The sequence below is a fragment of the Oratosquilla oratoria genome, chromosome 10 (genome assembly GCF_046742065.1).
Source record: "Oratosquilla oratoria isolate Oo_2021 chromosome 10, ASM4674206v1, whole genome shotgun sequence".
Classification (NCBI taxonomy): domain Eukaryota; kingdom Metazoa; phylum Arthropoda; class Malacostraca; order Stomatopoda; family Squillidae; genus Oratosquilla; species Oratosquilla oratoria.
The window spans coordinates 25309717-25336429 of NC_134786.1; the positions used below are offsets into that span (position 1 = coordinate 25309717).

At 40.1% G+C, this 26713-nt stretch overlaps 2 protein-coding genes across 5 annotated transcripts in view; one reads left to right on the plus strand and one right to left on the minus strand.

Annotated features, from left to right (window-relative positions):
• Positions 1-26713, plus strand: part of LOC143029161 (cytosolic 10-formyltetrahydrofolate dehydrogenase) — a 136315-nt gene that overhangs the window by 83129 nt on the left and 26473 nt on the right. For both annotated transcript variants that reach the window (XM_076191644.1, XM_076191643.1), the window contains exons 5-13: positions 7030-7227; positions 11108-11239; positions 11479-11690; positions 11818-11905; positions 12038-12226; positions 13602-13717; positions 15906-16127; positions 17115-17308; positions 21968-22161. In XM_076191644.1, the coding sequence (XP_076047759.1) occupies positions 7030-7227; positions 11108-11239; positions 11479-11690; positions 11818-11905; positions 12038-12226; positions 13602-13717; positions 15906-16127; positions 17115-17308; positions 21968-22161 (1545 nt within the window). The remainder of the gene's footprint in view (positions 1-7029; positions 7228-11107; positions 11240-11478; positions 11691-11817; positions 11906-12037; positions 12227-13601; positions 13718-15905; positions 16128-17114; positions 17309-21967; positions 22162-26713) is intronic.
• On the minus strand, positions 7234-17095 carry LOC143029162 (uncharacterized). 3 transcript variants are annotated; one of them, XM_076191647.1, is made up of 3 exons: positions 16577-17095; positions 9948-10863; positions 7234-9559 (listed from the first exon to the last, which is right to left on the minus strand). In XM_076191647.1, the coding sequence occupies exons 2-3, from the start codon at positions 10386-10388 to the stop codon at positions 9464-9466; spliced, it is 537 nt and encodes a 178-aa protein (XP_076047762.1). In that variant the 5' UTR covers positions 10389-10863; positions 16577-17095; the 3' UTR covers positions 7234-9463. The 3 variants fall into 3 exon arrangements, with proteins under 3 accessions (XP_076047762.1, XP_076047761.1, XP_076047760.1); XM_076191646.1 differs by lacking the exon at positions 16577-17095 and having other exon boundaries at positions 9948-10534; positions 10735-11101; XM_076191645.1 differs by lacking the exon at positions 16577-17095 and having other exon boundaries at positions 9948-11101.

Here is a 26713-nt window from a genome sequence, read left to right on the forward strand (position 1 = left end):
TAGGGGAAAGTTGGGGCGCCTATAATTTTGCGCCCAAACTTTTCGCGGCCACTGTGTATATATATATAATATGTACATGTATATATATATATATATTATATATATATATATATTATATATATATATATATATATATATATATATATATAATATGTACATGCATATATATATATATAATATGTACATGTATATATATATATATAATATGTACATGTATGTATATATATATATATATAATATGTACATGTATGTATATATATATATATATATATATATATATATATATATATATACAGGTAAACGTCGACTTACGATGGCATTAGGTTTCGATAGAGCCATCGTAAGACGATGTCATCGTAAGTCGATCCCCAATTTGTGTATCACTGTTCCGTGGTCACTGTACCTAGCCTACCTGTATATTAACCACCAGAGATACTGAATATAGCCTATTAAACATGTACAGTAGTTTATTTAATTATTTTTATCCTTTTTACCATATTCAAACACTATAATATGTATTTTCAGTACGGAACTTAAATCTCGCGGGCAGCAGCCAATGCCAGCCATACGACGTGACGTAATAATACTCGCATCATAAAATATAGTCACCGCTTATATCGATCGTTCTCTCTTTCACCCGCGAATTTTGAAAACCACAGAGAATGGGATTCAAGGCACATTTGAGAGAATGTAAAAACACAGGGGCGACTACAATAAATATAATCAAGACGCCGATATGGCAGCGTCGCGAATCCACTTGCTCCTCATGACGCCTACGTGTGCGGCACCGTATGGAAGGGGTTAAATTATCATGTCGTCGTCGTCGTCGTCGTCATCGTAAAGTCGAACAATCGTAAGTCGCGGCCATCGTAAGTCGACGTTTACCTGTATATAATATGTACATGTATATTTATATATATATATAATATGTACATGTATATCTATATATATGTATGTACATGTATATTTATATACATATTTGATATGTACATGTATTTACCTAGTTGTATTTACCTAGTTGTATTTTGCGGGAAGGGGAGCTATGCTCGTGTTGTCCCGCCATTGTATCTCTCAGTGTCTAGTTTGCTTTTAAACTCATGAATGGTTTTTGCGCTTACTATTTCATTATCCAGTTTGTTCCAAGTGTCTAAAACTCTATGTGGAAAACTTTTTTTCTTCAGTTCTCTTCTATAGCTATGTTTTCTTAATTTCCTTCCATGGCCTCTTGTGTTTCTCTTGTCCCAGTTTAGTAATTCTTTTCTATCAAGTATCTCTGTGCCTTTCATGATTCTGTAGATGGTCATTAGGTCTCCTCTCTCTCTTCTTTGCTCCAGTATCGGTAGCTCCAGTTTAGCCAATCTCTCCTCGTATGATAGATTTGCAAGTGCAGGTGCCATTTTTGTAGCTGCTCTTTGGATTCTTTCTATTTTCTTTATATTCTTTTTGGTACTGGGGGACCACAATGTCGCCGCATACTCTAGTCTAAGCCTTATCAATGTAACCAAAATTTTTTTTATCATGTCTTCGTCCAGGTAAGCAAAAGCCACTTTTATTGATCTTAGCAAGTTGTAAGTCTCCCCGACAATTTTGTTAATCTGTGTATCATAGGACAAGTCGTTTGTGATAATAACTCCCAAGTCTTTTTCGGATCCTACTTTCTTTACTTCCTTGGTTCCAATTGTATATTTTCTTGATATCCTGTTTTTGCTTTTTCCAAACTCCATTATGCTACACTTCTTAGTATTAAAATCCACTTCCCATTTCTGACTCCAGTTCCATACCCTATTCAGATCTTCTTGCAGTGCTTCACAGTCCTCATCAGTTTCTACTTTCCTTAACAGTTTGGCGTCATCAGCAAAGAAGCTCATGTAACAGTTCACGCCCTTGTCCATATTATTCATATAGATATATATATGTATATTTATATATATGTGTATGTATGTATTTACCTAGTTTTACCTAGTTGTATTTTATGGGAAGAGAGCTATGCTCATAGTGACCCTCTTTTGTATCTTTTAGCATCCAATTTAACCTTAAATTGAAAATCCATGTGAACAAGTTGTATAGACACGGTAAAGGAAACGAAACGTCAGGAATAAAAGCTTCACCTCCAGTCCATGTTTCCTTTACCGTGTCTATATAACCTTAAATTCTTGTATAGTTTTTGCACTCACTGTTTCTTCATTCACTTTATTCCAGATATCTATCACTCTGTGTGGGAAGCTGTTCTTTTTCAAATCTCTTCTGTAACTATCCTTTTTAAGTTTCTTTTTGTGTCCTGGTTTTTCTTCTATCCCACTTTAATAAGTTGTCTCTATCAAGGACTTTCATCCCTTTCATAATTCTGTATATGGTTAGCTGGTCTCCACTTTCTCTTTGTTCCAGGGTAGATAGTTTGAGTTTGTCCAATTTTTGTTCATGTGTCAAATTGGAGAGTGTTGGTGGCATCTTTGTTGTTGTTCTTTGAATTCTTTCTAATTTCTTTGTTCTTTTTTGCACTAGGTGTCCATAGTGATGCAGCATACTCTAATTTTGGTCTTATCAATGTAACTAACATTTTCTTTACCATTTCTTCATCCATGAAGTCAAAAGTCATTTTCATTGATCTTAATAAATTGAAAGTTTCTCAGACTTATTTGTTGATAGACTTGTCTGGTGTCATGTCATTGGTGATAGTTACTCCTAGGTCCCATTCTGAGTTGACTTTTTTGATTCCCTTTGCACCAATTTTGTATTGTCCTGATATTCTGTTTTTGCTTTTTCCAAATTACATTATACCACATTTCTTGATGTTGAGATTCACTTAACTCTTCTGACTCCATTTCCAGATTTTGTCCAGGTCTTCTTGTAAAGATTTGCTTTCTTCCTCTGTACTTAATCTCTTTAGTAGTTTCACGTAAGAATATAAAGAAAATAAAAATAAAAAAAATGGCCCCTGCACTTGCAAACTTATCATATGAGGAGAGATTGGCTAAACTGGAGTTACCGACTCTGGAGAAAAGAAGAGAGAGAGAGGTGACCTACTGACAATCTACAGAATCATGAAGGGCACAGAAGTACTCAATAGAGACGACTTATTAATCTGGGACAAGAGAAACACAAGAAGACATGGAAAAAAAATAAAAATACATAGCTACAGAAGAGATCTGAAGAAAAACAGTTTTCCACATAGAGTGGTAGACACTTCGAACAAAATGGAAGAAAAAGTAGTGTACGCAAAAACCATTCATGAGTTTAAAAGCAAACTAGACACTGCAAGATACAAAGGCAAGACACCATGAGTGTAGCTCCCCTTCCTGCAAAATACAACTAGGTAAATACATCATCTGCAAAGAAGTTTGTATAACATTCCACACCTTCATCCATGTCGTTTATATATATGGCAAACATTATCGGAGCCAATACAGAGCCTTGTGGGACTCCACATCATTTCTTCCCAATTTGAGTTCTTGTCTCTAAGTCCCACCCTCCTTTTTCTCCCATTCAAGAAATCTTTCAACCATTCCAATAACTTTTCTTGTATTCCACCTATTATTTCAATTTTTCTTAGCTTTTTGTGTGGTATTCTGTCAAATGCCTTTTGTAAATCTAAGATGGCACAATCTGCCCATCCATCCCTTTTTTGAATTATTTCTATCAATCTTGAGTAAAAGCATATCAAGTTTGTGGCACATGATCATCTTCTTCTAAATCCAAATTGTTTTAGATTTAGTATTTTGTTGTCCTCCAAGTGTTTGATCCATTTACTTTTGATAACTTTTTTCACATATTTTTGCTATTGTACTTGTAAGGGAGACCAGTCTATAGTTGGCTGGGTTTTCTTTGTCTCCTCTGTGTATTGGTACAATGTTTGCATTTTACCATATCTTCTGGTACTTTTCCTTCTTTGAGTGAGAAATCAATTATCTTGTGTATTTTGTTTGTTAGTTCATTTATACATTCTTTCAATATCCAATTTGCAATTCCATCCAGCTGGTGTGACTTTCTGATGTTGATGTTTTTTATTTGTTCTCTTATTTCTTTCTGTGTGACCATTATTTCTTTCATTGCAGGGGATCTTTCTGTCCTTCCTCCCAATTTTGTGAGTTTTCAATTGTGAATACAGATTTAAAATGCTTGATCATAATTTCAGCCATTTCTACATCTATATATTCTTTATTTCCTTTGTGCAGTTTCACTATTTCATGTTTGTCTTTTAGTTTGTCATTTATATATCTGTAGAATAGTTTAGGTTGGTCCTTGCATTTTTCTATTATGTCTTTTTCATAGTTTCTTTTTTCTTCTCTGCGTATAACTACATATTCATTTCTTAGTTTGATATATGTTTGCCATTTGGTCTTTTTTGTCTTTTTTCTATCTTTTCCAGGCTTTGTCTCTTCTATCTTTGAGGCAATGTGTATTCAATGATCATATCCAGTAGAATATTTACCCAAAGTTCCTCCTCACCTTTTACTGTCATTTCTTCCCAGCATATTTCCTTTGAGTTAGTCACCCATAATTACTGTTTCTTCCTTTCATTAATTCAATTAATGTAATTAATGTATTCGTTGTCTTCCAGGAGTTTGGAATGATCATTATCAGTCCAAGCCTGTGTTTTTGGGGGCATATATATTACTATAAATTTTCTACTTTTCATATTTCTGTTTTCAACTTTAATCATAATCAATTCTACATTATTTTTTCCTTCTGTTATCTTTGTCACATTTAAACTTTTTTAGTCAAAACATGACTCCTCCACCCTTTTTTCAGTTCTATTTTTTTTCCATTGGTTATATAGACCTTGTCCTATAGTATTTGATGGTAGTGGACCTTTTAATTTTGTTTCCACAGTTCCCATCATGTCAGTTTTTTCTGTTAACAGATAGTCATTTAATTCATTTAGTCCAGAAATCATTCTATGTTTGTGGAGAATATTATGACTTCCAACAGATTTCCCATCTCTTTTAATACGAATGTTGACGGTATAAGTTAATCTAGGTGACCGTCCCACCGAGTTAATACTGGGATACTCTGCGTGAACTTTGTATACAACTTTCAACACTACAAAACTACGTACCTGTGAATAGCAGGGAACTCATCGAACCCTGAAACGTATAATGGCATCACAAAGCATCATGTATCTTTATGAATATGTAATTATTTCCATTATTCATATTGGTTTGAATATTTCAATGAACTAAATTTATGACTTACCGTGGCCTTGGGGCCACTTGGAAATCTTCTTCGTCTTTGTTTTGGTTAATGACGGTGATGTGCGTAACGAACTTCGGGTGTGGCATGGAGGGTGTGTATGGGGATGGGAAAGGATATAGGTATGCTGAGGGGAATGGTTCTCTCGCAGAATCCCCTCCCTGGTTTAAGACACGCTTCGTCGTATATGCACTTCACACATGATTTATATGAGGTCTGTGATTGGGGTGAATTCATATCATCCCCTAGTCACTAATCACTAACACTTTGGTCAATTACATTTCTTGTCTCGGACTTGTCTTGTCCTCAACTTGAACTCAACCACGCCAACACTGCCTGTTTTGGCACCAGAGGGGCCTCCTTGGTGCTGAACGCCTAGTGACCTTTGGCCTCTCGTTGCCAAGGGTCTATGGGAAGTACAACTTCACCTTAACTGAAGTGAAAATGTTGCACGATACATATATTATATGACCCCCATGCATAGGAACTATAGATGGGTAATACACCAGAACCAATACTCAAGACGGAGAAGACACCAAGTGGTAAATAAAATGATTAATAATGAAAATGACATATCGGTAACTCGACATTCCTGAGAGGGGTTAGAACAACCGGCTTGTGGTAACTAAGGGGTGTCGAGTCCTTACAAAATGCTTTATATAATATTTTCGTATATAGAAACAAAAATGATAGGCCACTCTATCTAAATGGAAAAAGTAATACTGTATAATCTGTTATGCATGCTTTCATATACTAAGTCTCTAGAATACCAATTTCATACAGCTTGATATGCTTAATTGCTGTATTTCAATCTTAATCCTAATTCTACAGCTATCAATTCACTGAATTAACTGAGGCCGAAACCACAGATGTCTATATTAATATGTAATAATAGTCTATTTACTCTAAAAAATGCCTCTGTCGGGATTTATTCCCGACAATGTTTGTGTATGTTATTTTTAATTTCTTCCTTTCTTCTTTTTATTTATTTATTTATTTATTTATCTTTTTTATGTACCATTTTCTCAGCCTCAGATCTAGTACCTTCCAAAAAAAGATAATTTTTTCAGTCTGTTCTTTCCTCTTTTTTTTTTTTTTTTTTTTTTTCATTTCCTTCATTTCTAAGTGCCTTTTCTTTTTATATTTCCTCATCACTCATTTCCTTTTTTATCCATACATTTCTATATTTTTCACTGTTTGCTAGCTTTGGGGGGTCATCAATTAAACAAAGAGGCCTTGCTGTGAGTATGGTGTCTTGCTGCATGGCTTCTTACCTAGGTCAATGGGCAAGATGCAGGGATGACCCGTCATCTAGGAAGAGCCAAGAAAAGAGAGAGGGAGGGTGGTGAATGGGAGTGGAGTGGGTGGGGATGAAATGGGTGGGAGTGGAATTATGCCTTTTGACTTTAGTTCCCTCCCTCATAAGGGTGAAAAAGCCCTTGGTATATGTATGTATTATTTTTTATCATTATTTACTGTTATCATTATTGTTATTATTTTTTATTATAATTTATTATTAATTATTTTTAATTATTCACTTACTGTAGGCTTCTTATTAATTGTTCTTTATTTTTGGGTACCAGTTGTGGAAGTGTAGTTGTAGTTGTGTTTATATACTGTCATGAGTGTTTCCTTCTCTTGTTGGCTGAAAGGAAATCCCTTTGGAGGGAAATAGTTATAGATTCTTGAGTATCTTGATTAACCTGTTTGCTTTGTTTAATGACATCTGTTTATTCTAGCTGCCACCAGGAGAGCTTATTCAGCTAAGAGGAACTCCTCTGCTATTAAAAGGGTTAAGTGTAATTTGTTAAAAATTGAAATATAGTGGCTCTTTTTTAGGCTGAAGCTGTACGTTTAGTTGCTGATGGTAAGGCTCCTAAGATACCACAGACAGAAGAAGGTGCTACATATGATCCAATGCTCAATAAAGCAGACTTGAGGAAAATTAACTGGGATCAGCCTGCAGAAAATCTTCATAATTTTATCCGAGGAATGGATTCATCTCCAGGAGCCTGGACCACAATTGACGGCAAGGAGGTCAGTATGGGATGTAGTGAAATATGCAGCCTAAAAGTATTTAAAGATTTTGAATGTGATTTCTGAGTTAAAAGGAATGCAGTCAACACTCAGTAATTCAGTTCATACAAAGGATTTGAGGTGTTGCAAGTAATAAATATGCTGAATTACTTAAGAGTTCTAAAATATATTTTGGGATGGGTAGAGTATTTTAGAGAGTTATTGAATATGGAGGAGGGTAGGGAGGGTAGAGTGTATTAGAAAGTTGTTGAATATGGAGGAGGAAAGGGAGTGATTGATGGTGGCAGTGGGAGGCACTAAGAAAATTATTGTGATGGGAGAGGAAAATGGAAGAGATATAAGGAAAGATGAGGTACAAGGATCTTGGGAAGAGATGAGAGAAGGTAAGGCACCTGGGTTGCATGGATGTCATGTGGGGTATCTAAAAAAGGGAGGTACTGTTATAGTGGACTGCCGTGTGAGGTTTAATGTGTGTCTAAGGGAGGGGAGTGCGCCAGAAGACTGGAGGAGTGCCTGTATAGTTCTGCTTTGCAAAGGAAAAGGGAACAAATGTGATTGTAGTAGTTTTAGAGGGCTTGACTGCAGGTAGAGAGGTTTATGGGATGGTTTTGATTGATAGGATTAGGAGACGAACAGATGGAATAATTGAGGAGCAGTCTGGGTTTAGGAAAGGTAAAGGTTGTGTGGATTATATTTTTGTAGTATGGCAGATTTGTGAGAAAGTTTGGGCAAAAGGTAAGAATGTTATTGGGCCTCTATAAATTCAGAGAAGGCACTGTGGGAGGTAATGCAGATGGAGATTGAGGGAAAGTTTGGGTTATCATGTTGCCATGGCTATTCAATGTGTGCAAAGTTAGGGTGGTATAGGAGATAAATGTGAGAGTGATGGGCAGGGGATTGGAGATGGTTAGAGATAGTGGAGAGAAGTGGGAGGTGAGCCGGTTGTTGTTTGCAGGTGACAGTGCTTGTGGCAGGATCACAAGTCAGAGGAGGGATTAAGGCAGGTAGTGACTGGGTTTGGGAATGTATGTGACAGGAAAAAGTTAAGGTAAATGTTGGTGGGTAAAAGTAAGGTGATGATGATGAGATGTACAAGTGGAGAGGATGGCAGCAAGTTGGAAGTAAATCTTGAAGGAGAGAGGCTGGAGGAAGTTGATATTTTTAAGTATGTGGGGTTACATGTGGCAGGAAATGGAGGAGTGGGGGAGGTTAACTGAGAGAAGCAAGTAAATTTCTTGGGGGATTGAAAAGTCATGAGAAATGTGCATTTGGGAATGCATGTAAAGAGAAGATTTTATGAAGGGGTGATTGTACCTGTGACACTGTACGGGTTAGAGACTTGGAATTTAAAAAAACATGGAAAGAAGTTTAAATGTGTTTGAGATGAAGTGTCTGAGAAATATGTTAGGGGTAACAAGGTTGGATAGAGTGAGAAATGAGGAAGTGAGGAGGGGATTAGGGGTTGGAAAGGGAGCCAGCAGATAGGGCTGATTTGGATAGTTTGGGCACATGGAAAGAAAGGGTAAAGAAAGAATAGCAAAAGAAGTGTGGAAAGCAGAAGTGGATGGAGTTGTGAGAGGATGATGGAAGATGAGATGGATGGATGGGGGTAAAAGGGGTTTTGAGCAAGAGGGGAATGTCAGTTGATCAAGGAAAGGAGAAGGCAGGGATAGGGGTGAGTGGGGAATGGTTATGAGTGGATGATATTTTGACATGTTCTGAAGGGATTTCTCCCTGTCTTTCCTATTTTCCATATGAGAGGACAAGGGAGGGAAGGTTGCCATGCAAGTGAAGAGGCCTTGCTGTGGATGTACTTTTATGTACTTTTAAGGCCAAGATGAGAGGGAGGAAAGGCTGGTGGATAGGATTAGAATGGGTGGGAGTGGGTGCATGCCTTGACCAGCTACCTCCCTTGTAAGGGGGAGGAAACTCTTGGTATATAGATTAGATAAATAGATAGGGTTTTATAACCCTGGACAGGTAGCATGGACAAACTCTCCTGCTATGGGTAGTGTGGTGTCATATCTGTTACTTTCACTTGAGGCGCTTATACCCAGTTACCATTATGCCCTTCTTTATTTATTAATTTTTTATTTATTAATATAGAGACTCTACTTTCTACTGGTGAAGAAGAAAAAACGCTGAATATAAAAATAACACTTTACTTACATGATTATGAAAAAATGTATAAAAATAGACATTTGGTCAAATAACAGGCACTGTACACTTTAGAATACTAAATTCCACTAATAACAAGTGTTTTCTTGAAATTAGAAGAGTTCCTGAGTTGATTGATGTAAAAGCATTGTTGATTGGAGCAAAACTGCAAAATCTGGAAAGAAAAGAAAAAGCGGTTAATTTTTTTATACACAAAATTACTACAAATTTTGGTGTGAAAGGAAGGCTATATCTATAGTAGTAGTACTTATTAGATCTGAATGAAATTTTCCAGAAGTCATCTACAATGATCCTAGATGATGACAAAACCTTAGAAAATTATATTTAGTGACTATAAACTAAAAAAAAAAGGCTTAGTTTCAATGTAACCCTTACCGTGCGCAATTTACGTAAAAGAAAGGCATATTTAGAGTACTAATAATTGATGAATATGCATGAAATTTTGCAAAAGTAATCTACAATGGCCCTAGATGAGGGCAAAAATGTTAAAAATTATATTTAGTAAGTATAAACTGGTAAAAAAAATAATTCGTGAAACTTACCACGATCTTCATGATGGGTGGCATTGTTGGGTTTGGCTCTGAGTGCCACTTCGTGTTGTCCTTAGCCTTGTAGGAGTCATCCGGCAATCTCTTCAATGCCACACCTTCTGCAGGGCGAAGAGGGCCTCTCCTCCTTTTCCTACTCCTGAGCTCCACGGGACTAAGGGCAGGAACAGGAACAGCTGCTGTAACCGCAGGAGACGCTGAAGGAGGCACAGGAGATGCTGCAGGGGGCATAGGAGACGCTGCAGGGGGCACAGGAGACGGTGAAGGAGGCACAGGGGATGGTGAAGGAGGCACAGGAGACGGTGAAGGAGGCGCAGGAGCAGCTGAAGAAGGCCCAGGAGCAAGGGAATGCAAATGGACTGCGTGCGAGACAGCCAAATCTTGCATCTCATCAGCTGATTCTTCCTCAGGTTCAGGAGCCTCCTGCCGCCTCATCCTCCTCCTGCCGCCAAGTTAGGGCATCATGCAGGTCGTCACGGACATTGTGTACCTCAAAAGTCACTGTAGAAGGCTCTTCTTCATTGCTACTCACGAAAAGGGCCTGCAAATACTCCTCCTCCATCAGGCTTTTCTTTGCCATGCTGAAATTTGAAGAAAAAAAAAAGTCGAAAATTAGAAATTAGCCTCAAAATCACATTTTCGCTGCCCTCTGATCCAATAGGTGATTGGTATGGGTAGCTACACCATTCACTGATATTTTCCGATAAACACAATAAAATTATTTCACTAAGTAATAATGCAGTAATGTAAAATGCAAAACTTTTGCATTTGCGTGACTTACCCGAGTTACGGTAGCATGGTGTTAGATATGCACCATTTACAACTTTGGAGGGCAATAGTGGGTAAAGGCGGCGGAGCAGAGGTGACACACGTGTTGCTTCCACTGAGGCCGGTGAACGACTAATGGTCCCTGAAATACAAGCGAGATCATGCTAGGCGTCTATGTGCAGAAACAAAACAACGCGTTTTGCACAGCGCCTTGGTGTGGATCTGACACAATGCTACCTGTCCAGGGTTAAATAGCAAATCCACTTTCAGGTCTCTATTTCTGTATATTATCACTTTGACATATTGGGTCATTGCATTATGTATTATATTTTTAACTTGTTTGCTCTGCAAATTTGAAATAATATTTTTTTCATATTTTTCTGCAGGTTAAACTTTTTGGTTCTAAGTGTTTTACTGGTTCAGCACCATCTGGAACAGAGGTCTCTATAGAAGGTCTGAGCACTCCAGCTATTGTCCACAAGGATGGTCTGGTCATCAAAGGATCTGATGGTAAAATGGTTAGTGTTCCCATCACCTAGATCTGTTTTCAAAGCTGAGTTTTTGTTTACCAAAAGTTTTAAATGAAGATTGCTATAGGTAGCTTTCATAAACAGTAATTAGACCTTGTATATGAAACAAGTCTCACTAAACTTTAGATTTTCTTGAAAATAGTGCAGCTGATCTTCATATGAATTAAGACTATATAGTACTGTATTAATGAAATTAATAAATACTTATATTATTAATTACTTCCTAGATTAATGTTGCACGATTGAGTGTAGATGGGAAGATGATGAATGCATCCAAGTATGGTGCCTCAGCAGAAGCTGCGGAAGCTGTAGAATTAACTGAGGAAGAGAAGGATGCTGCTGAAAAGATCCGTGAAAGTTGGAAAGCCATCCTGAACATTGATATTGCTGAAGATACAGACTTCTTTAAGTCAGGTGCAGGATCTATGGATGTTGTCAGGTGAGAAAACTTGTTGCCTTTGAATGTGCCAGCAGTTGGCATACCTTTGATGATTGTGCCTCTTTTACTTGCGCTTTCTACACATTCTTTACTATATTAATATTTTTAACAAAAATTTCATTTGCAGATTAGTGGAAGAAGTGAAGGAAAAGGTATCGATATCTTTAGAAAATGAAGATGTGTACATGGCCACCACCTTCCAAGAATTTATTCAGGTCTGGCTTAGTTCTGTGGTATATTGATTTGTTCATTGTAACACTGAACTGCATAATCAAAGAAGAGAGTAGCAAATCTGTTATAGATCACAGATGCAAGAGATTTATGATCTTGTATTTAATCTATTACAGACAGTTGTCATCAAGATGCGTGGTGGAGACACAAAGCCAGAATTTACATTTGATGCCATCAAAATGCATGTGAACAATATGGACATATCCTTTGGACACCAACTCTTTATCAATGGTGAATTTGTTGATGCAGAGTCTGGGAAGTTCTTGGAGAGCATTGATCCTTCCACAGAGAACCTTATTTGCAAGGTCAGTTGTGTGCTACATATGTATGTCAAAGGTGTTTATAATTCATGGTGTTGATATATGACATGAAGACACCAAACACATCATCTTACATTAGTCCACTCAGCCTTATCCCAACAAAAATATCTCTTAACTTGAAGTGACTCATGAGCCAATTCATTGGCTTTTGCTGGTTACCTTGATGCTATGGGTCTTCTGAAAGAGATCTGGGGCAACAGATTGATTGGTTGATTGATGGACCACTCTGTCCATATTTTCTGAATAATATATGTGATGACCTCTCTTTCTAGCTCTCTCTTCTTTCTCTCCTTCCCTTTCTTTTTACTTACCTTTCTCTCTTTCCTTCCCTTTCTCTCCTTTCTTTCACCTCTTACACTTTATTCTTTATCTCTATCCCCTTCTCTCTCTCTCCCCTTCTCTCTCTCTCCCCTTCTCTCTCTCTCTCTCTCCCCTTCTCTCTCTCTCTCTCCCCTTCTCTCTCTCTCTCTCTCCCCTTCTCTCTCTCTCTCTCCCCTTCTCTCTCTCTCTCTCCCCTTCTCTCTCTCTCTCTCTCTTCTCTCTCTCTCTCTCCCCTTCTCTCTCTCTCTCTCCCCTTCTCTCTCTCTCTCTCCCCTTCTCTCTCTCTCTCTCCCCTTCTCTCTCTCTCTCTCCCCTTCTCTCTCTCTCTCTCCCCTTCTCTCTCTCTCTCTCCCCTTCTCTCTCTCTCTCTCCCCTTCTCTCTCTCTCTCTCTCTCTCTCTCTCTCTCTCTCTCTCTCTCTCTCTCTCTCTCTCTCTCTCTCTCTCTCTCTCTCTCCTTCCCTTTCTTTTCTCTCTCTCTCCTTCCCTTCATTTTGTCTTTCTCACTTGCTCATATCCTTTTCTCTCTGTCTTTCTCACTTGCTCATATCCTTTTCTCTCTGTCTTTCTCACTTGCTCATATCCTTTTCTCTCTGTCTTTCTCACTTGCTCATATCCTTTTCTCTCTGTCTTTCTCACTTGCTCATATCCTTTTCTCTGTCTTTCTCACTTGCTCATATCCTTTTCTCTCTGTCTTTCTCACTTGCTCATATCCTTTTCTCTCTGTCTTTCTCACTTGCTCATATCCTTTTCTCTCTGTCTTTCTCACTTGCTCATATCCTTTTCTCTCTGTCTTTCTCACTTCTCTCTGTCTTTCTCACTTGCTCATATCCTTTTCTCTCTGTCTTTCTCACTTGCTCATATCCTTTTCTCTCTCTTTCTCCCTCTTTTCCTTTTTCTTTTTCACTCCTTTCTATCTGTGCTATCCTGTCCTAATCTATATGATACCTATGAAATATGTGTCCATTAAGCTAGGGTACTACCAATGCTATGATGGTTCATTTGTATTTAATATCAACCATTTGTTTTGTTCTGGACTAGGTGCATGCTGCAGGCAAGTCTGATGTGGATAAGGCTGTTCAGGCAGCCAAAACAGCATTCTATGAAGGTGAATGGGGTCGCATGAATGCACGCGACAGAGGAACACTTCTATTCAAGTAGGTATATTTTTTGAGGGAGCTTTCTTAGTGTCACACTTGACTGAGCTCTCTTGTTTAATGTAATATTGTGTATCTATTGCAGCCTTTCACAGTGGACCGTGGACAGCTCCCACTTTGGTGAGAAACCCTAGGGGAGATTCTAGGGCCATTGGTGTGTTCTTTTCTATAAATCAGGCATGGTTTGCCTTGACTGGGATATATATTTACCGGTGCTTAAATACAGGGACTTGTAGGTACATGGAAGGGGCTAGTCGAAGAGTATTATATAGTTTATCTCTGATAATCAATACATTTGTCACTGAGGATAATGTGGTTCTGAAGGACTCGTGGAGTTGTTTAAGGAATGAAAATTAAAACTTTATGAGAATTTTAAGGCAGCTGCTACTAATTTCTCAGTTTTACTGATAAATAGTAAAAAAAAAATATTGAAAGGCATCACAATTCACAAGTTGTAATTGTGTACAGCAGAAGTGGCAGTAGTAAAAGAAAGGATTATAAAAGTTATATAATTTATAGCCAATATATATCAAGAGGAAGCTATATGACTAACTATAGGGTGTTCGGGATAAATTTGATAATTATTTTATCTTCTGTCATTTCAGTACCATTTGAAGGATTTAATAGCAGTGTGCAATGGATAGCTGATTCTGTGTACTATTGGTGGGTGTGAGAGCTAGAGAGCATGGACAACTGGAAAGCACCGGAATATTGGAAGAGAGTTGTCTGCATCATGATGATTCGTGCCAGATTAAAAAATTCAGAAATCTTAGCTGCAGCTCAGTGCTCCTTGAATACTGTGAAGGCCATGAGATGTGAGCTGGAGAATTATGACAGAGATATGGAAGCAGTGGCTAGCAGGAAGGATTGTAGCAGGTGTTCTGACTCTGTCTGCACAACAAAACTTGTCAAGAAGCCGCAAATAATGGTGTGGCAAGATCCAGGCAAGGCAATGCGGATCTTGGCAAGAGAGATGGGCATCAGAGTGGTGACTATAAAAAAAGGGCTAAATGAGGATCTTTGCTATTCTTCATACAAGAGGTGCAAGGGCTAACTACTCACCACCAAGTCCCAAGAGAACTGCCTTACAAAAGTCAAGAAACTTCTCAACAAAGTCAAGCACCCAGTTGAGTCAGGGATGCTCTGGTTCTTCTTGGACAAGAAGAACTTCTGCCAGGACCAGTTGCACAACATGCTGAACAACAGGTGGCTAGCCTACAGTCTGCACAAAGTCCCGTGCTTCATGAAGACCAAGTTCCCTCAAACTGTAATAGGTTTTGGTTGTGTTTCCAGCGAAGGCCACATCATGCTGCCCCCATATCTTTGAAGAGGGACTCTGAATCACTTCAGGTGGTTATATTAAGTTGCTGTCCACTGTTGTCAAGTGCTGGGTGGAGAGAGTGGCTGCAGAAAGAATGTACGTGTAGCAGCAGGACTCGGCTTCATGTCACACCTATGTGAATTCCCAAAAGTGGCTGTCTGAGAATTTTTATCACTTCACCAGTTCCAACATCTGGCCCACCAACTCACCTGATTGCAACCTCATGGACTATTATGTGTGGGGCACAGTTGAAAAAGACACCAATTGTACCACCTGCAACACCAAAGACGAGCTGATTGCCAGGATCAAAGTGGTGTTCAGGAGTCTCTCAAAGGACACTGAAGGATGTGTGTTGCAAGTTCAGGTCCCACCTGGAGGCTGTGATGGAGGTTCAGGGCAGCTTCTTTGAGTGAGGTGTATTTAGCAAAAGATCCTTTAAGAGATGCACTTTGAATTTTGAGAATACAATACCACCTCTCATTAACGGACTAAAAGGGGGATAATGGTGTCCGTTGATTTGGAGTGGTTTTTGGGTGGCATAGTGATTGCACAGCACTAAACAACAGCACCAAAAACACAGAAAACACAGCGAAAACACTGCAAACACAGCTAATTAACGTTCGTTAATGAGAGGTAGTACTGTACATCAATTTTTGGCCAAGATGACGTTTTTCTTTCCTTTCAGAAAAAGTGTGAGATTTATCCCAAACTCTGTATATGCTAAAGTGGGAGGGGTGATGAATGGGTGTTGGGTAGGTTTATATTTTGACTTGACCACCCACCTTGTAAGGGGGGAAAAGGCCCTTTAGTATGTACTGTATGTACAAGTTTCATGATTGCCTTTTATAAAGCTTAAAATTTGTACAGACTTGCTGACTTGATGGACCAGCACAAGGAGGAGCTGGCAACCATAGAGAGCATTGATTCTGGAGCAGTTTACACACTTGCCCTGAAGACCCATGTTGGCATGAGCATTGACACTTGGCGCTACTTTGCTGGTTGGTGTGACAAGATTGAAGGCACAACTATCCCCATCAACAATGCCCGTCCCAACCACAATCTGACAATTACAAAGAAAGAACCAATTGGGTAAGTTTATTTTGGTTGACAGTAGAAATACCTGAAATGGTTTAGTTTTATTTGTCTGTTTTGAAGTATTTGTTCCTGCCCATATTTACTATATAGTTAACCCTTTATAAGGGCCAAGAGGCCTACTGTTATAAAGATAGTGTACCTATAGAAACCTTTTGAGTTTCCCTCAGCTGGGTATAATTGTATTCCTGTAACCTGAATGAAAATATATAAGAACACCATGAGCATAGCTCCCCTTCCCGCAAAATACAACTAGGTAAATACTAGGTAAATACCTGGCTCAGGCAAGTCAGTTGAGAGCAGTGTTATGTTAAAACTTATTAGCTTCCATTAACTTGTATAATTTCATGGCAACACCCAGAAGAAATATGTAAAAAGGATGCCTGACTCTTATAGATAATCATTGCATTAAGTTTCACTTGAAGTCAAATCTACTCATTGCTTACCTGGTCATCAATTGATCAATTGTTGCCTTGAGTTTCACTGAGTGGAAAACACACTGCCTCACAGTGGCTGGCAACAATCCTCAGAACCCCCCACAGATCTCTCTGGGAAGAAGTTTTGGATTACTTTGTGTTGTATCAGTGGGGACCGTTTCTATTTCACCAGCTGAAGTGATAGGAAGAGGAGAGCAGTCCCTGCTTATCAGAGCCCCAGTGCAAGAAATGCAGCTGAAGTTAATAGATATTGGGCCTAATGTAGAAACCAAGTGTCAGCCCCTTAGGGTTGCACCTCCTAATTGAGGTGAATGGATAGATGGGTTTTGAAAATGGGGATCTTCATTGTTCACCATGCAGTTCCCAATATTGTTCCTGTACCCAGTAATATTTTGCATAACTGTTATAAGTCAGTTTCTTTTATGTAGCTATATAAACATTTGTATTTATTCTTTAAACTTCTCCTAAATTAAGATAGAAGTATAGATAACTCTGTATGCTATTATTCCTGGATTTATGTATATTAGCTAAATGTAATTTTTGGCAGTGTATGTGGGTTGGTCACTCCTTGGAACTATCCACTTATGATGTTGTCCTGGAAGATGGCAGCCTGCTTAGCAGCAGGTAACACTGTGGTTATCAAACCAGCCCAGGTATCACCTCTTACAGCTATCAAGTTTGCTGAACTCTCGGCACGGGCAGGCATTCCACCTGGTGTCATTAATGTATTGCCTGGCACAGGTGAGTGGATAGTCTTAGTAAACTAGAACAGGTATAGGTCCCATTGATTTAATTCTCTCAGTCTTTTTCTGAATCATGCATTTGATTGGGTCCCATTGATTTAATTCTCTGTCTTTTTCCGAATCATGCATTTGATTGGGTTATTTCCTCTTTTAGGATACCACACAAGTTGGATCTGTATTAAAGTGTTTGTTGATATTTTGGTACCTCCCCCACAACCATGTGTCACTCCCTTATCAAAAACATATTTTTCCAAAATTTCTTCTTTCATTGATTTCAACACAAAAGTCATATCTCGTCTTTCAAAGACTACAAAGGATTACAAAGGCAGAGCATGCTGACAGGAGACCTTTTGGTCCATAACTAGGTCAGATGCAAAAAATATATATATTTATAATAATGATAAAAAAAACTTATAATATAAATAATAATAAATAAAACAAATGCATAGGTATAGTTAAATGATAAACAAACAGGTAAGTAGTAAATAGAAATAAATTGACAGATAAATAATGATAAATGAAAATCAAGCAAATAATAAATAGACAAATAATAGCGAACAAATAAACAAATGATATGAATTAAATGCCAGTCATTACAGCATGTTGCTTAGATGTGTATCTAGACGTATCTTAAAGCTTCAAACTGAACTACATTGCATTATTATTATTATTATTATTTACTATTTACCTGTTTGTTTATTATTTAACTATACCTATGCATTCATTTATGTATTTTATTTGTTATTTACATTATTATAGTTTTTATTTATTAATTATGATTTTTTTTGCATCCGACCTAGATATGGACCAAAAGGTCTCCTGTTGGCATGCTCTGCCTTCGTAATCCTTTGAGGGTAGAGGGTGGAGGGGAGTGGAGTGTATTAGGGATGGAATGGGTGGGAATGGTTTTTATGCCTTTTTCTTTTTGGCTACCTCCCTTGTAAGGAGGAAAAAGCCTTTGGTATATGTATGTATGTATGATTTATATTCAAGGAGCTAAGATAGAAGGGAGAACAAATGGGTGATTGGTGGTTGTATGCTTTCACTGGGCCAACCCCTTATGATGTGGAAAGGGCCTTTTGGTATGTGTATGTAAGGAAAGGAGAAATACTTAATGGGTTTCAGTGTTTTCATTCAACATTCAAACTTAGCATATATTTTATGGTGTTAAATTGAACTTTGTCCTCTAATGCTGTAACAAGATTTTGTCTGTGTGTATTGAAATAAATGTACCGTATTTTTCGGACCATAAGGCGCGGACAAAATCCTTAAAATCGGCCAAAATCGGGTGGTGCGCCTTATCGTGCGGTGCGCCTTATGTGTGGCTTCAGTGAAAAAAAAAATGCCTCGGATAGTGACGTACTATTTTGACACGTTTCGTAGCTAGCCTGACGACGGCGACAGTGCATAGGCTTAACAAAAGTTACAACCAAGTTATAACCAAGGTGCATGTATCTTGACAAGAAAATTGCGAAAACTTCGACAGTTTTCGGGTCCATGCCACCGCATTCATTCACGCTATCATGGCTATGACATGATAGCGTCCACAACACAGACAGCCATTTTGCATTAGTCTAGTCTCGCTTCACTCAGACTGTAGTCATTTGGGTATTTTTTTAGTTTCGATCATGGGCGCAATATAGCAATACAGGTAAACGTCGACTTACGATGGCATTAGGTTTCGATAGAGCCATCGTAAGACGATCTCATCGTAAGTCGATCCCCACTCTGTTCCGTGGTCACTGTACCTAGCCTACCTGTATATTAACCACCAGAGATACTGAATATAGCCTATTAAACATGTACAGTAGTTTATTTAATTATTTTTATCCTTTTTACCATATTCAAGTACTATAATATGTATTTTCAGTACGGTACTTAAATCTCGCGGGCAGCAGCCAATGCCAGCCGTACGACGTGACGTAATAATACTCGCATCATAAAATATAGTCACCGCTTATATCGATCGTTCTCTCTTTCACCCGCGAATTTTGAAAACCACAGAGAATGAATCATTTGAGAGAATGTAAAAACAAGGGGCGACTACAATAAATATAATCAAGACGCCGATATGGCAGCGTCGCGAATCCACTTGCTCCTCATGATGCCTACGTGTGCGGCACCGTATGGAAGGGGTTAAATTATCATATCGTCGTCGTCATCGTAAAGTCGAACAATCGTAAGTCGCGGCCATCGTAAGTCGACGTTTACCTGTATAAGATTAATTATTCATTTTGTAAATTAAAATGTACCAACGTAATATGCTAATGAAAGAAGTCGGTAGCATAGGATCGGGACGCCAACGTCTCTCACGACGACGACAACGAGGACGAGCCGGATGACATTTAATTTGCAGGTAATGATTTATTAAACACAGGTTAGATTAGGTTAGACGTATTTATCACCCTTTCATTTCTTCGACGTCGGCATCTATCATGACAAACATGGCGTACCATTCGTCCGACACGACTTCGTTACTTACGAAATCCGTTTCAGCATTTTTTGTTTGTTTATTATTTCCGCTCACAAAATTGCATATTACGTTGATACATTATAATTTACAAAATTAATAATTAATTTTCTATTGCTATATTGCGCCCATGGTCGAAACTAAAAATTTACCTTCATTTGTAATCTTGTGTTTTTAAGTGAATAGAGAATTCCGGGAATAAACTGCTACTGTTGGTTTTATTCCCCACAATTCCCGTAACATGTTTGTTGTTTTATAGGGGTATTGGCAGGGCAGACCGTCCATGGAGGTGGTCTGATTTCACTGACCAAAATATGTAATCTTGTGTTTTTAAGTGAATAGAGAATTCCGGGAATAAACTGCTACTGTTGGTTTTATTCCCCACAATTCCCGTAACATGTTTGTTGTTTTATAGGGGTATTGGCAGGGCAGACCGTCCATGGAGGTGGTCTGATTTCACTGACCAAAATATAAAAATATATCATTTATTTTTGTAATTTTGCTAAATCCCAACCGATTTTTCTCATTCAACAACAAAAATGTTTAGTTCTGAATGCACTCACATTTGCATGATTATCCGATGACGAGACCAGGTTAGCTAGGGCAACATGAAAATGAAATTCCTGATATTTGAGCTGAAGTAGTTCTCATGGGATGCAGAAAGTCGCTATGAGTACAATGCAATTTGAATTATCCATCTAGCTGTCCTAGTTCTCTAGATATTGCATTTTGAAGGGAAAATCGGGCCGAAACGTGCGGTCTGACTAATCGCCGATCAAACGTAAACAATGACGGTTTTTACTGACAGGCACAATTTTATATAAGAATTTAGCATATGGTTGCATTATTTGACCTATTTTCTTTAGAATGTGTGATTTCCATGTAATTTAATCAAAGAATTGCGTTTTTATCCTCTGTAAAATTACCCACCACAGCTACGAATACCGTCAAATTACATGAAAATCACACAATTTAAAGAAAATAGTTTGAATAATTCAACTATATGCAATCTATTACACTAATACCACAACAGTAACAAACTTAATAGTGTAGCTTGATCCATACCACCAATGATCATAGATAGCGGGCAGGACGAATCGTAGCTGTGGTCCGTAATATTACGGAGGATAAAAACGTAACTTCTCTTTGATCATATTACATGAAAATCACACATTTTAAAGAAAATAGTTCAAATAATTCAACTAAGTCTATTACACTAATAACATAATAGTAAGAAACTTAATAGAGTGAAGTTTGATTCATACCACCAGTGATCATAGATAAGATGGCAGGATGGACGTTGATGTTGTTGTTATCCGATAATCCGACCCGATAGAAAATAATAATAATAATAATAATAATAATTAGTAATACCGATTTCTCAGCTCTTCCGTAACACGCTGCCTTTATTTTGGTATTAGAATAATCCGCGAGACTAGTAGTTTTCGTTCATTTTGGTCAGTTGCCAATACAATGAATTTATTTAGCTCATTTTTTACACTGAAACATAAACCAATTTTCGATTTACTGCTGAATGCAAGCCGCCATGTTTATCTTATGTTTTTATGTACCGACTAACTGATGATGTAATTGTTTGAAATTTACTACGATCGTAGTAAATACACTCGCATAACATTTGCATGAATGAAATTTCCCGCGGTATGTAAATTTGGCCGTTTGCATGGCGTGCGCATAAAATGACGCGCTATTGTGCTCGTCATCGACGGTGGCGCCTCTGGTGGTGTTTGACCTACCTAACCAGGTGCGTCTTATGGTCAGGTGCGCCTTATGTAAGGACGGGGAATAGCAAATTACGGGTGCGCCTTATGGTACGAAGCGCCTTATGGTCCGAAAAATACGGTACTACCTTCAGGCAAATCTTTTCCAAGTTTTTCCTATGACATCTGATGCCCTCCCATTCCAAACCGTTGATTTTATATATGCCTGTTATTACAGGTCTTGTCACCTCTTTTTGCATTCAATGTGTGTATCAAGGCCACAGATATATACATACATACATATACCAAGGCTTTTTCCCCCTTTCAAGGGAGGTAGCCAAAAAGGGAAAGGCATAAAAACACTCCCACCCATTTCATCCCTAAATACACTCCACATCCCTCCCACCCTCCCTCTCATCTGAGCACCTCCTGGAGGATATATACTCAATCTTTATTTTTTACTCCTCAGGCGGTGTATGTGGCCAAGGCATTGCTGACCACCCAGATGTAAGAAAGCTTGGCTTCACAGGTAGCACAGAGATTGGCAAAGTCATCATGAAGTCCTGTGCAGAGAGCAACTTAAAGAAGGTTTCTCTTGAACTGGGTGGCAAATCACCCTTCATAATTTTTGCAGACTGTGATCTGGACAAGGCAGTAAGAATGGTAAGTATTATAGTTGCAGTCATTATGGCATAGTAAAAAGTTCCCATGTTCATTCTTCTTTGTATCCACATCTCGTTTCATGTCCAGCTCTCATGGTCAATTCGGGTGCTTTTATTTCCTATTTGTTCTAGTGATACCTTTGCTTTTGAGAAGGGGAGTTATTGGCATGCCCCATTTCCAAATTTTATTATTTATATATTTTGAGTTTGATATAATGTACAGGTAGTGTTGAGTTTAGTAACTGGTTATATTCCAGAAAAGTGGCTTATAAATGGTATATTTTGAGTTTGGTATAATGTATAGGTAGTGTTTAGTAACTCGTTATTGTATAGGTGTTGGAGAAAGGTATTGTGTATTCAGATATTTATTGGGAGACTTAACTGCCTGATTACAGAGGCAACAAGATGCCTAGCATCCACCATGGCTCATCTCCAACTACCTTGTGACACTGTGAGTCATGAGGTGGTTGAAGTTGTGGTGGTTGCCATACATCCCTACACTCCCCCAATGGCACAAAATGCCAGCAGCAGGCAGTGTAACGACAAAACAGTTATACAACTAACATAAGGCCTGTTAAAGTGAACAGATTCAAAGGGAGGAAAGAAGTCGGATAAACATTGAACCAGCACTATATGGGGGAGTGGTATTCAGTGTGGTGTCTGGGGAAGGCATTGTCCAACACATAGTTGAACAGGTGACTAGGTGCCAGTCTGGCATGCTGGGGCCTTCCTAGGGTGGGCGGGGTTAGGTCGGGCATAACGGCAGCACTGTTGCCACGCGCCTGGATGCGCGGCTCATGCATGGGGGGGTGTAGGTGGTGCCAGTTCTGGAGAGAGGCGTGCTTGCTGTTGTCTAGCCACGCCAAGTACTGTCTGGGTGCAGTGTTTTCCAGGACTGTGCCCACACAATCCCAGCACCCATCGCTGGGGTTCTGGATGAGGATATATTGGCCGAGTGTGAGGGGTTTTAGGGTGTGGGTTGCCTGGTCATGCCGAATGGCTGCACTGTACCCAGAGCAGGATAAAGCTCATTCCTGTTCCCACAGCAGCCACACCCATTGCTTGCTCACCATGAGCAGTTGGGTGGGGGAGGCCTCGAAACCCTGCGGGGGGGGGGGGGGTTATTAAGATACTGAAAAATGGCCTTTGCAACAGTGTTGGTGTCCAAGGAGCAGTTCCTGGCAGTGTTGCCATGTAGCAGCCTCTTGGCACACTTGACAGCCACTTCTGCACATCCATTGGACTGGGAGTAATTGCAGATGAGACCCTCATCCACACATGCCAGGCACTGAAGAAGTCCTTGGATTCCTGGCTGGTGAGGTTTGTACCCCTGTCACATGACAGCTCTTCTGGGATGCCGATGCACCTGAACCACTGCTGAAATACTGTGATGAGGTGTGTACTAGTGGTATCCACCTGCAGGTGCTCCACTTTGAGCCACACCGAGAGCCTGTCAGTGAAAGTGATGTAGGTGTGGCCGTCTAGCTGGAACAGGTCCACCATCAACTGCTGAAATGGGTACCATGGGGGTAAAGTGGGCATCAGGGTCTCCATGGGGCTGGAGGGGGAGTGCATATTGCAAACAGCACATTGGTGCCTCATCTACAGCACTTCTGCATCAATCCCTGGCCAGTAGACAGACTGCCTCACTCTGCACAGCATCAAGTGTCTCCCCTGGTGTCCTGCATGGACTGCCCGCCTGGGGGCAGTGGATACCACCAGCTACAGGTGTCTCTCTTCACAGGTGTATAGTATGATGTTCCTCTGGCAGGAGAGGTGGCATCGCATTCTGAAGTATGGAAGGAGAGCAAGTGGCTCCTGGCCCTTTCATTCAACCCAGCTGTCATTGGCCATGCACTCCCACAGGAGCTGGTATTCCTTGTCCCGCATTACCTCCTCCACCTGACAGAAGCCCACAACACGCCCTACCTCGTCCTCAGTGGCAGTGACTGTGGCTGCGGATATGGCCACACATACCAGCGTGCTGTCCTCTTCGTCTCATTCCTCTAGTTCACATGACAGGACTGGGTAGCTCAACAAGACATCCACTGCACAGTTGATGTCACCCTTCAGGTACTTGTTACAGGAGAACAAAGTGTCTTCTACAGGTTTAGCTCCTTAGTCTCTAAAAATTCTACTAAAGGCTTTGTGGTCTGTGATGAAAATGAGGTTCTTACAGCCCAGGAGGAAGAGGCGTGGCTTATTCAGGCACCAAGCAGTGGTGAATACATCCCCCTCAAAGGTGCTGTAGTTCTTCTTGGCTGTTGTAAGGTGTCGGCTGCCACAGAGCATAGGTTTCCATCCTCCAGGGCAGCATAACAGTGACCTTTCTGAGATGCACTCACAGTACTGCTGCAAGATAATGAAGCTGATGCCCTGATGGCTGTAGTCAGTGAGGGCTGCTGTGGTGTGGGAAGTATTGTAGAAGATTAATCCCTTGGTTGCCAGTTGAAGAGCGCTTCCAACTGTGTGTCCCAGTACACTATCATACTACATGGATTCTACAGCAGTTCCCTAAAGGGTTCCATGACAGGGGCAACCACCAGGAAGCGCACAACCTGGTTGACAAGGCCAAACCATGACTGCACGTCAGTCAGGGTGGGTCGGGGGCAATCATGAAGTTGGTTATGCTCCCAATGAGGTGGTGGCTAGGCTGGTAACCTTCCTAGCCCAGAAGGTAGCTGGTGAAGGTAATGCTCCTCCTGCAGAAGTGGAACTTGTCAGACTGCAGAGTGACACCATTCTCCATGCACCTATTGAGAAAGTTGTATGTGCCAAAAGGCATCACTGATGCTGCTGTTGTGGAGCATTGTCGTCCATGCACATACCTTCTTGAGCACGTCAGAGATGGTATTGCTGAAGCATTTGGTGAAAGCGTCCTTCAATGATCAGTGGCCCATAGGGGTGCGGCAGTACTGGTAGTGCCCCAGGGGGTAATGAATGTTGTGAGTTTGTAGGTCTCTTCATCAAGGGTGACCTGGTGGTAGCCTGAGTACGCATTTGCCACAGTCTTGAATGAATGCCTAAGTGTCACCCCTGTCACTGCTCTTTGCAGTAATTCTCTAGAGTTGTTCTTGTGAAAAATAGTTCTTAAGGCCCTATACCTATTCTTCTGTCAAGCTTGAGGGGTGAATTATATGAGGGTGATTTCTGATCTCTTCATTTGGCTACTTGGTCTTGTGATCTACACCCAGAGAGTCCCGTTGGAATCCCTCTACAATACATCAAGCCACCTTCGTTCTGATGTCACTATTTCATTCATCCAATATCCTTTTACTTCTCAAACAAGTGCCACTCATTAAGGGCGTGTCTTTACCTCCCTGCGCCAATAAATTTTCTCTTCCTCCACCTTTTTCTCCAATCAGAGAGGCTGTTATACTGTTTCAAACAATACCACCACGTAAGCATTATGTTGCAAAGGAAATGGCTTGTACGCTTACAATTTTTGCTACATCAGCGTTATTACAATTAGTCACCTCTGTTTATCAATATGCAATCTATATTACAAAACACCAGGTGACACTCTCCATCACTCTGCAACTCAGCATTGTTTATATATACAAGGCGCGAGCAAGTGCGTGGATGACTAAGCCCTTCCTGTCAGCCGTTGTTTTTAAACCTATAACATTAGCATACGTCTCCACCTACCCCTCTATCTACCGGCCTCTTACACTAAGTACACTGGTGACAAGATCAAAGGGTGGGCTAGTGTGATATGTCTACCTCAGGTTCATGCAGTCGAGGTGCTGAAAGTCGACTGAACAATGAGGCTTTCCGTCCTTTTTCAGCACCACCATCCTGGAGCACCACTCGGTGGGTTTTCTGGCAGGCACAGCCTCGATGATGCCCTTGTCAACATCATCATCCAACTGTCATTGAATTTCATCAAAGAAGTGTAGCAGGACCATGGACAGGATGTGAACTGCATATGGGTGGGCATCGGGCCTTAGATGGATATGGTGTGGAGTGCCATTCATTTCTGGAAGCAGTGTGCACCCCATTCAAAACACGGTGCACCTGAAATGCTCCAAGAACCATCTCTCTAGGCAATCGACATTCTCTTCCATGAGCTTGTATGGTGGTAATTCCAATTGCAACAGGGCTTGTGGGACATCTGATGGTTCTACAGCACATACACTGTTGGGTGCCAGGGGGCACAGGAAGGTGGGATGGACCAGATGTAGGGCCTTGCAAGCTTGGAGTGAGAAGTACAGCCGTTGCACCTCTACACCTATGTAGATGTGCTCCATGGTTGAGGCAGGCCCCATAGAGAGCCAACATGTGATGCATCTCAGGATGTGCATGCTGCCCCCTGCAATGTGGCTGACTGACATGGGGGCAGCTTAGAGCTGATGTTGGGATATACCAAGGTTCCCCAGCAGTGAGTGGTCCACCACCAATACTTGCGCCCCAGGTTCTACCACCACTGTGTTGGAGCATTTGGCATGGGGACATAAGCAGCTGATCATCATGGGTAGCATAGCTACCATCTCCACCTTTCCAAAAATCACTGCACTGGAGGTTGGAGAGGGGTCTGAACATTGGGTGGGGGG

Coding starts and splice junctions, on each gene's coding strand:
- LOC143029162 (XM_076191647.1), bottom strand. CDS start 10,388: ATGAGGCGGCAGGAGGCTCCTGAACCTGAGGAAGAATCAGCTGATGAG. Junction 9,560..9,947: donor CACCCATCATGAAGATCGTG/GTAAGTTTCACG, acceptor TTTTCTTTCCAG/ATTTTGCAGTTTTGCTCCAA.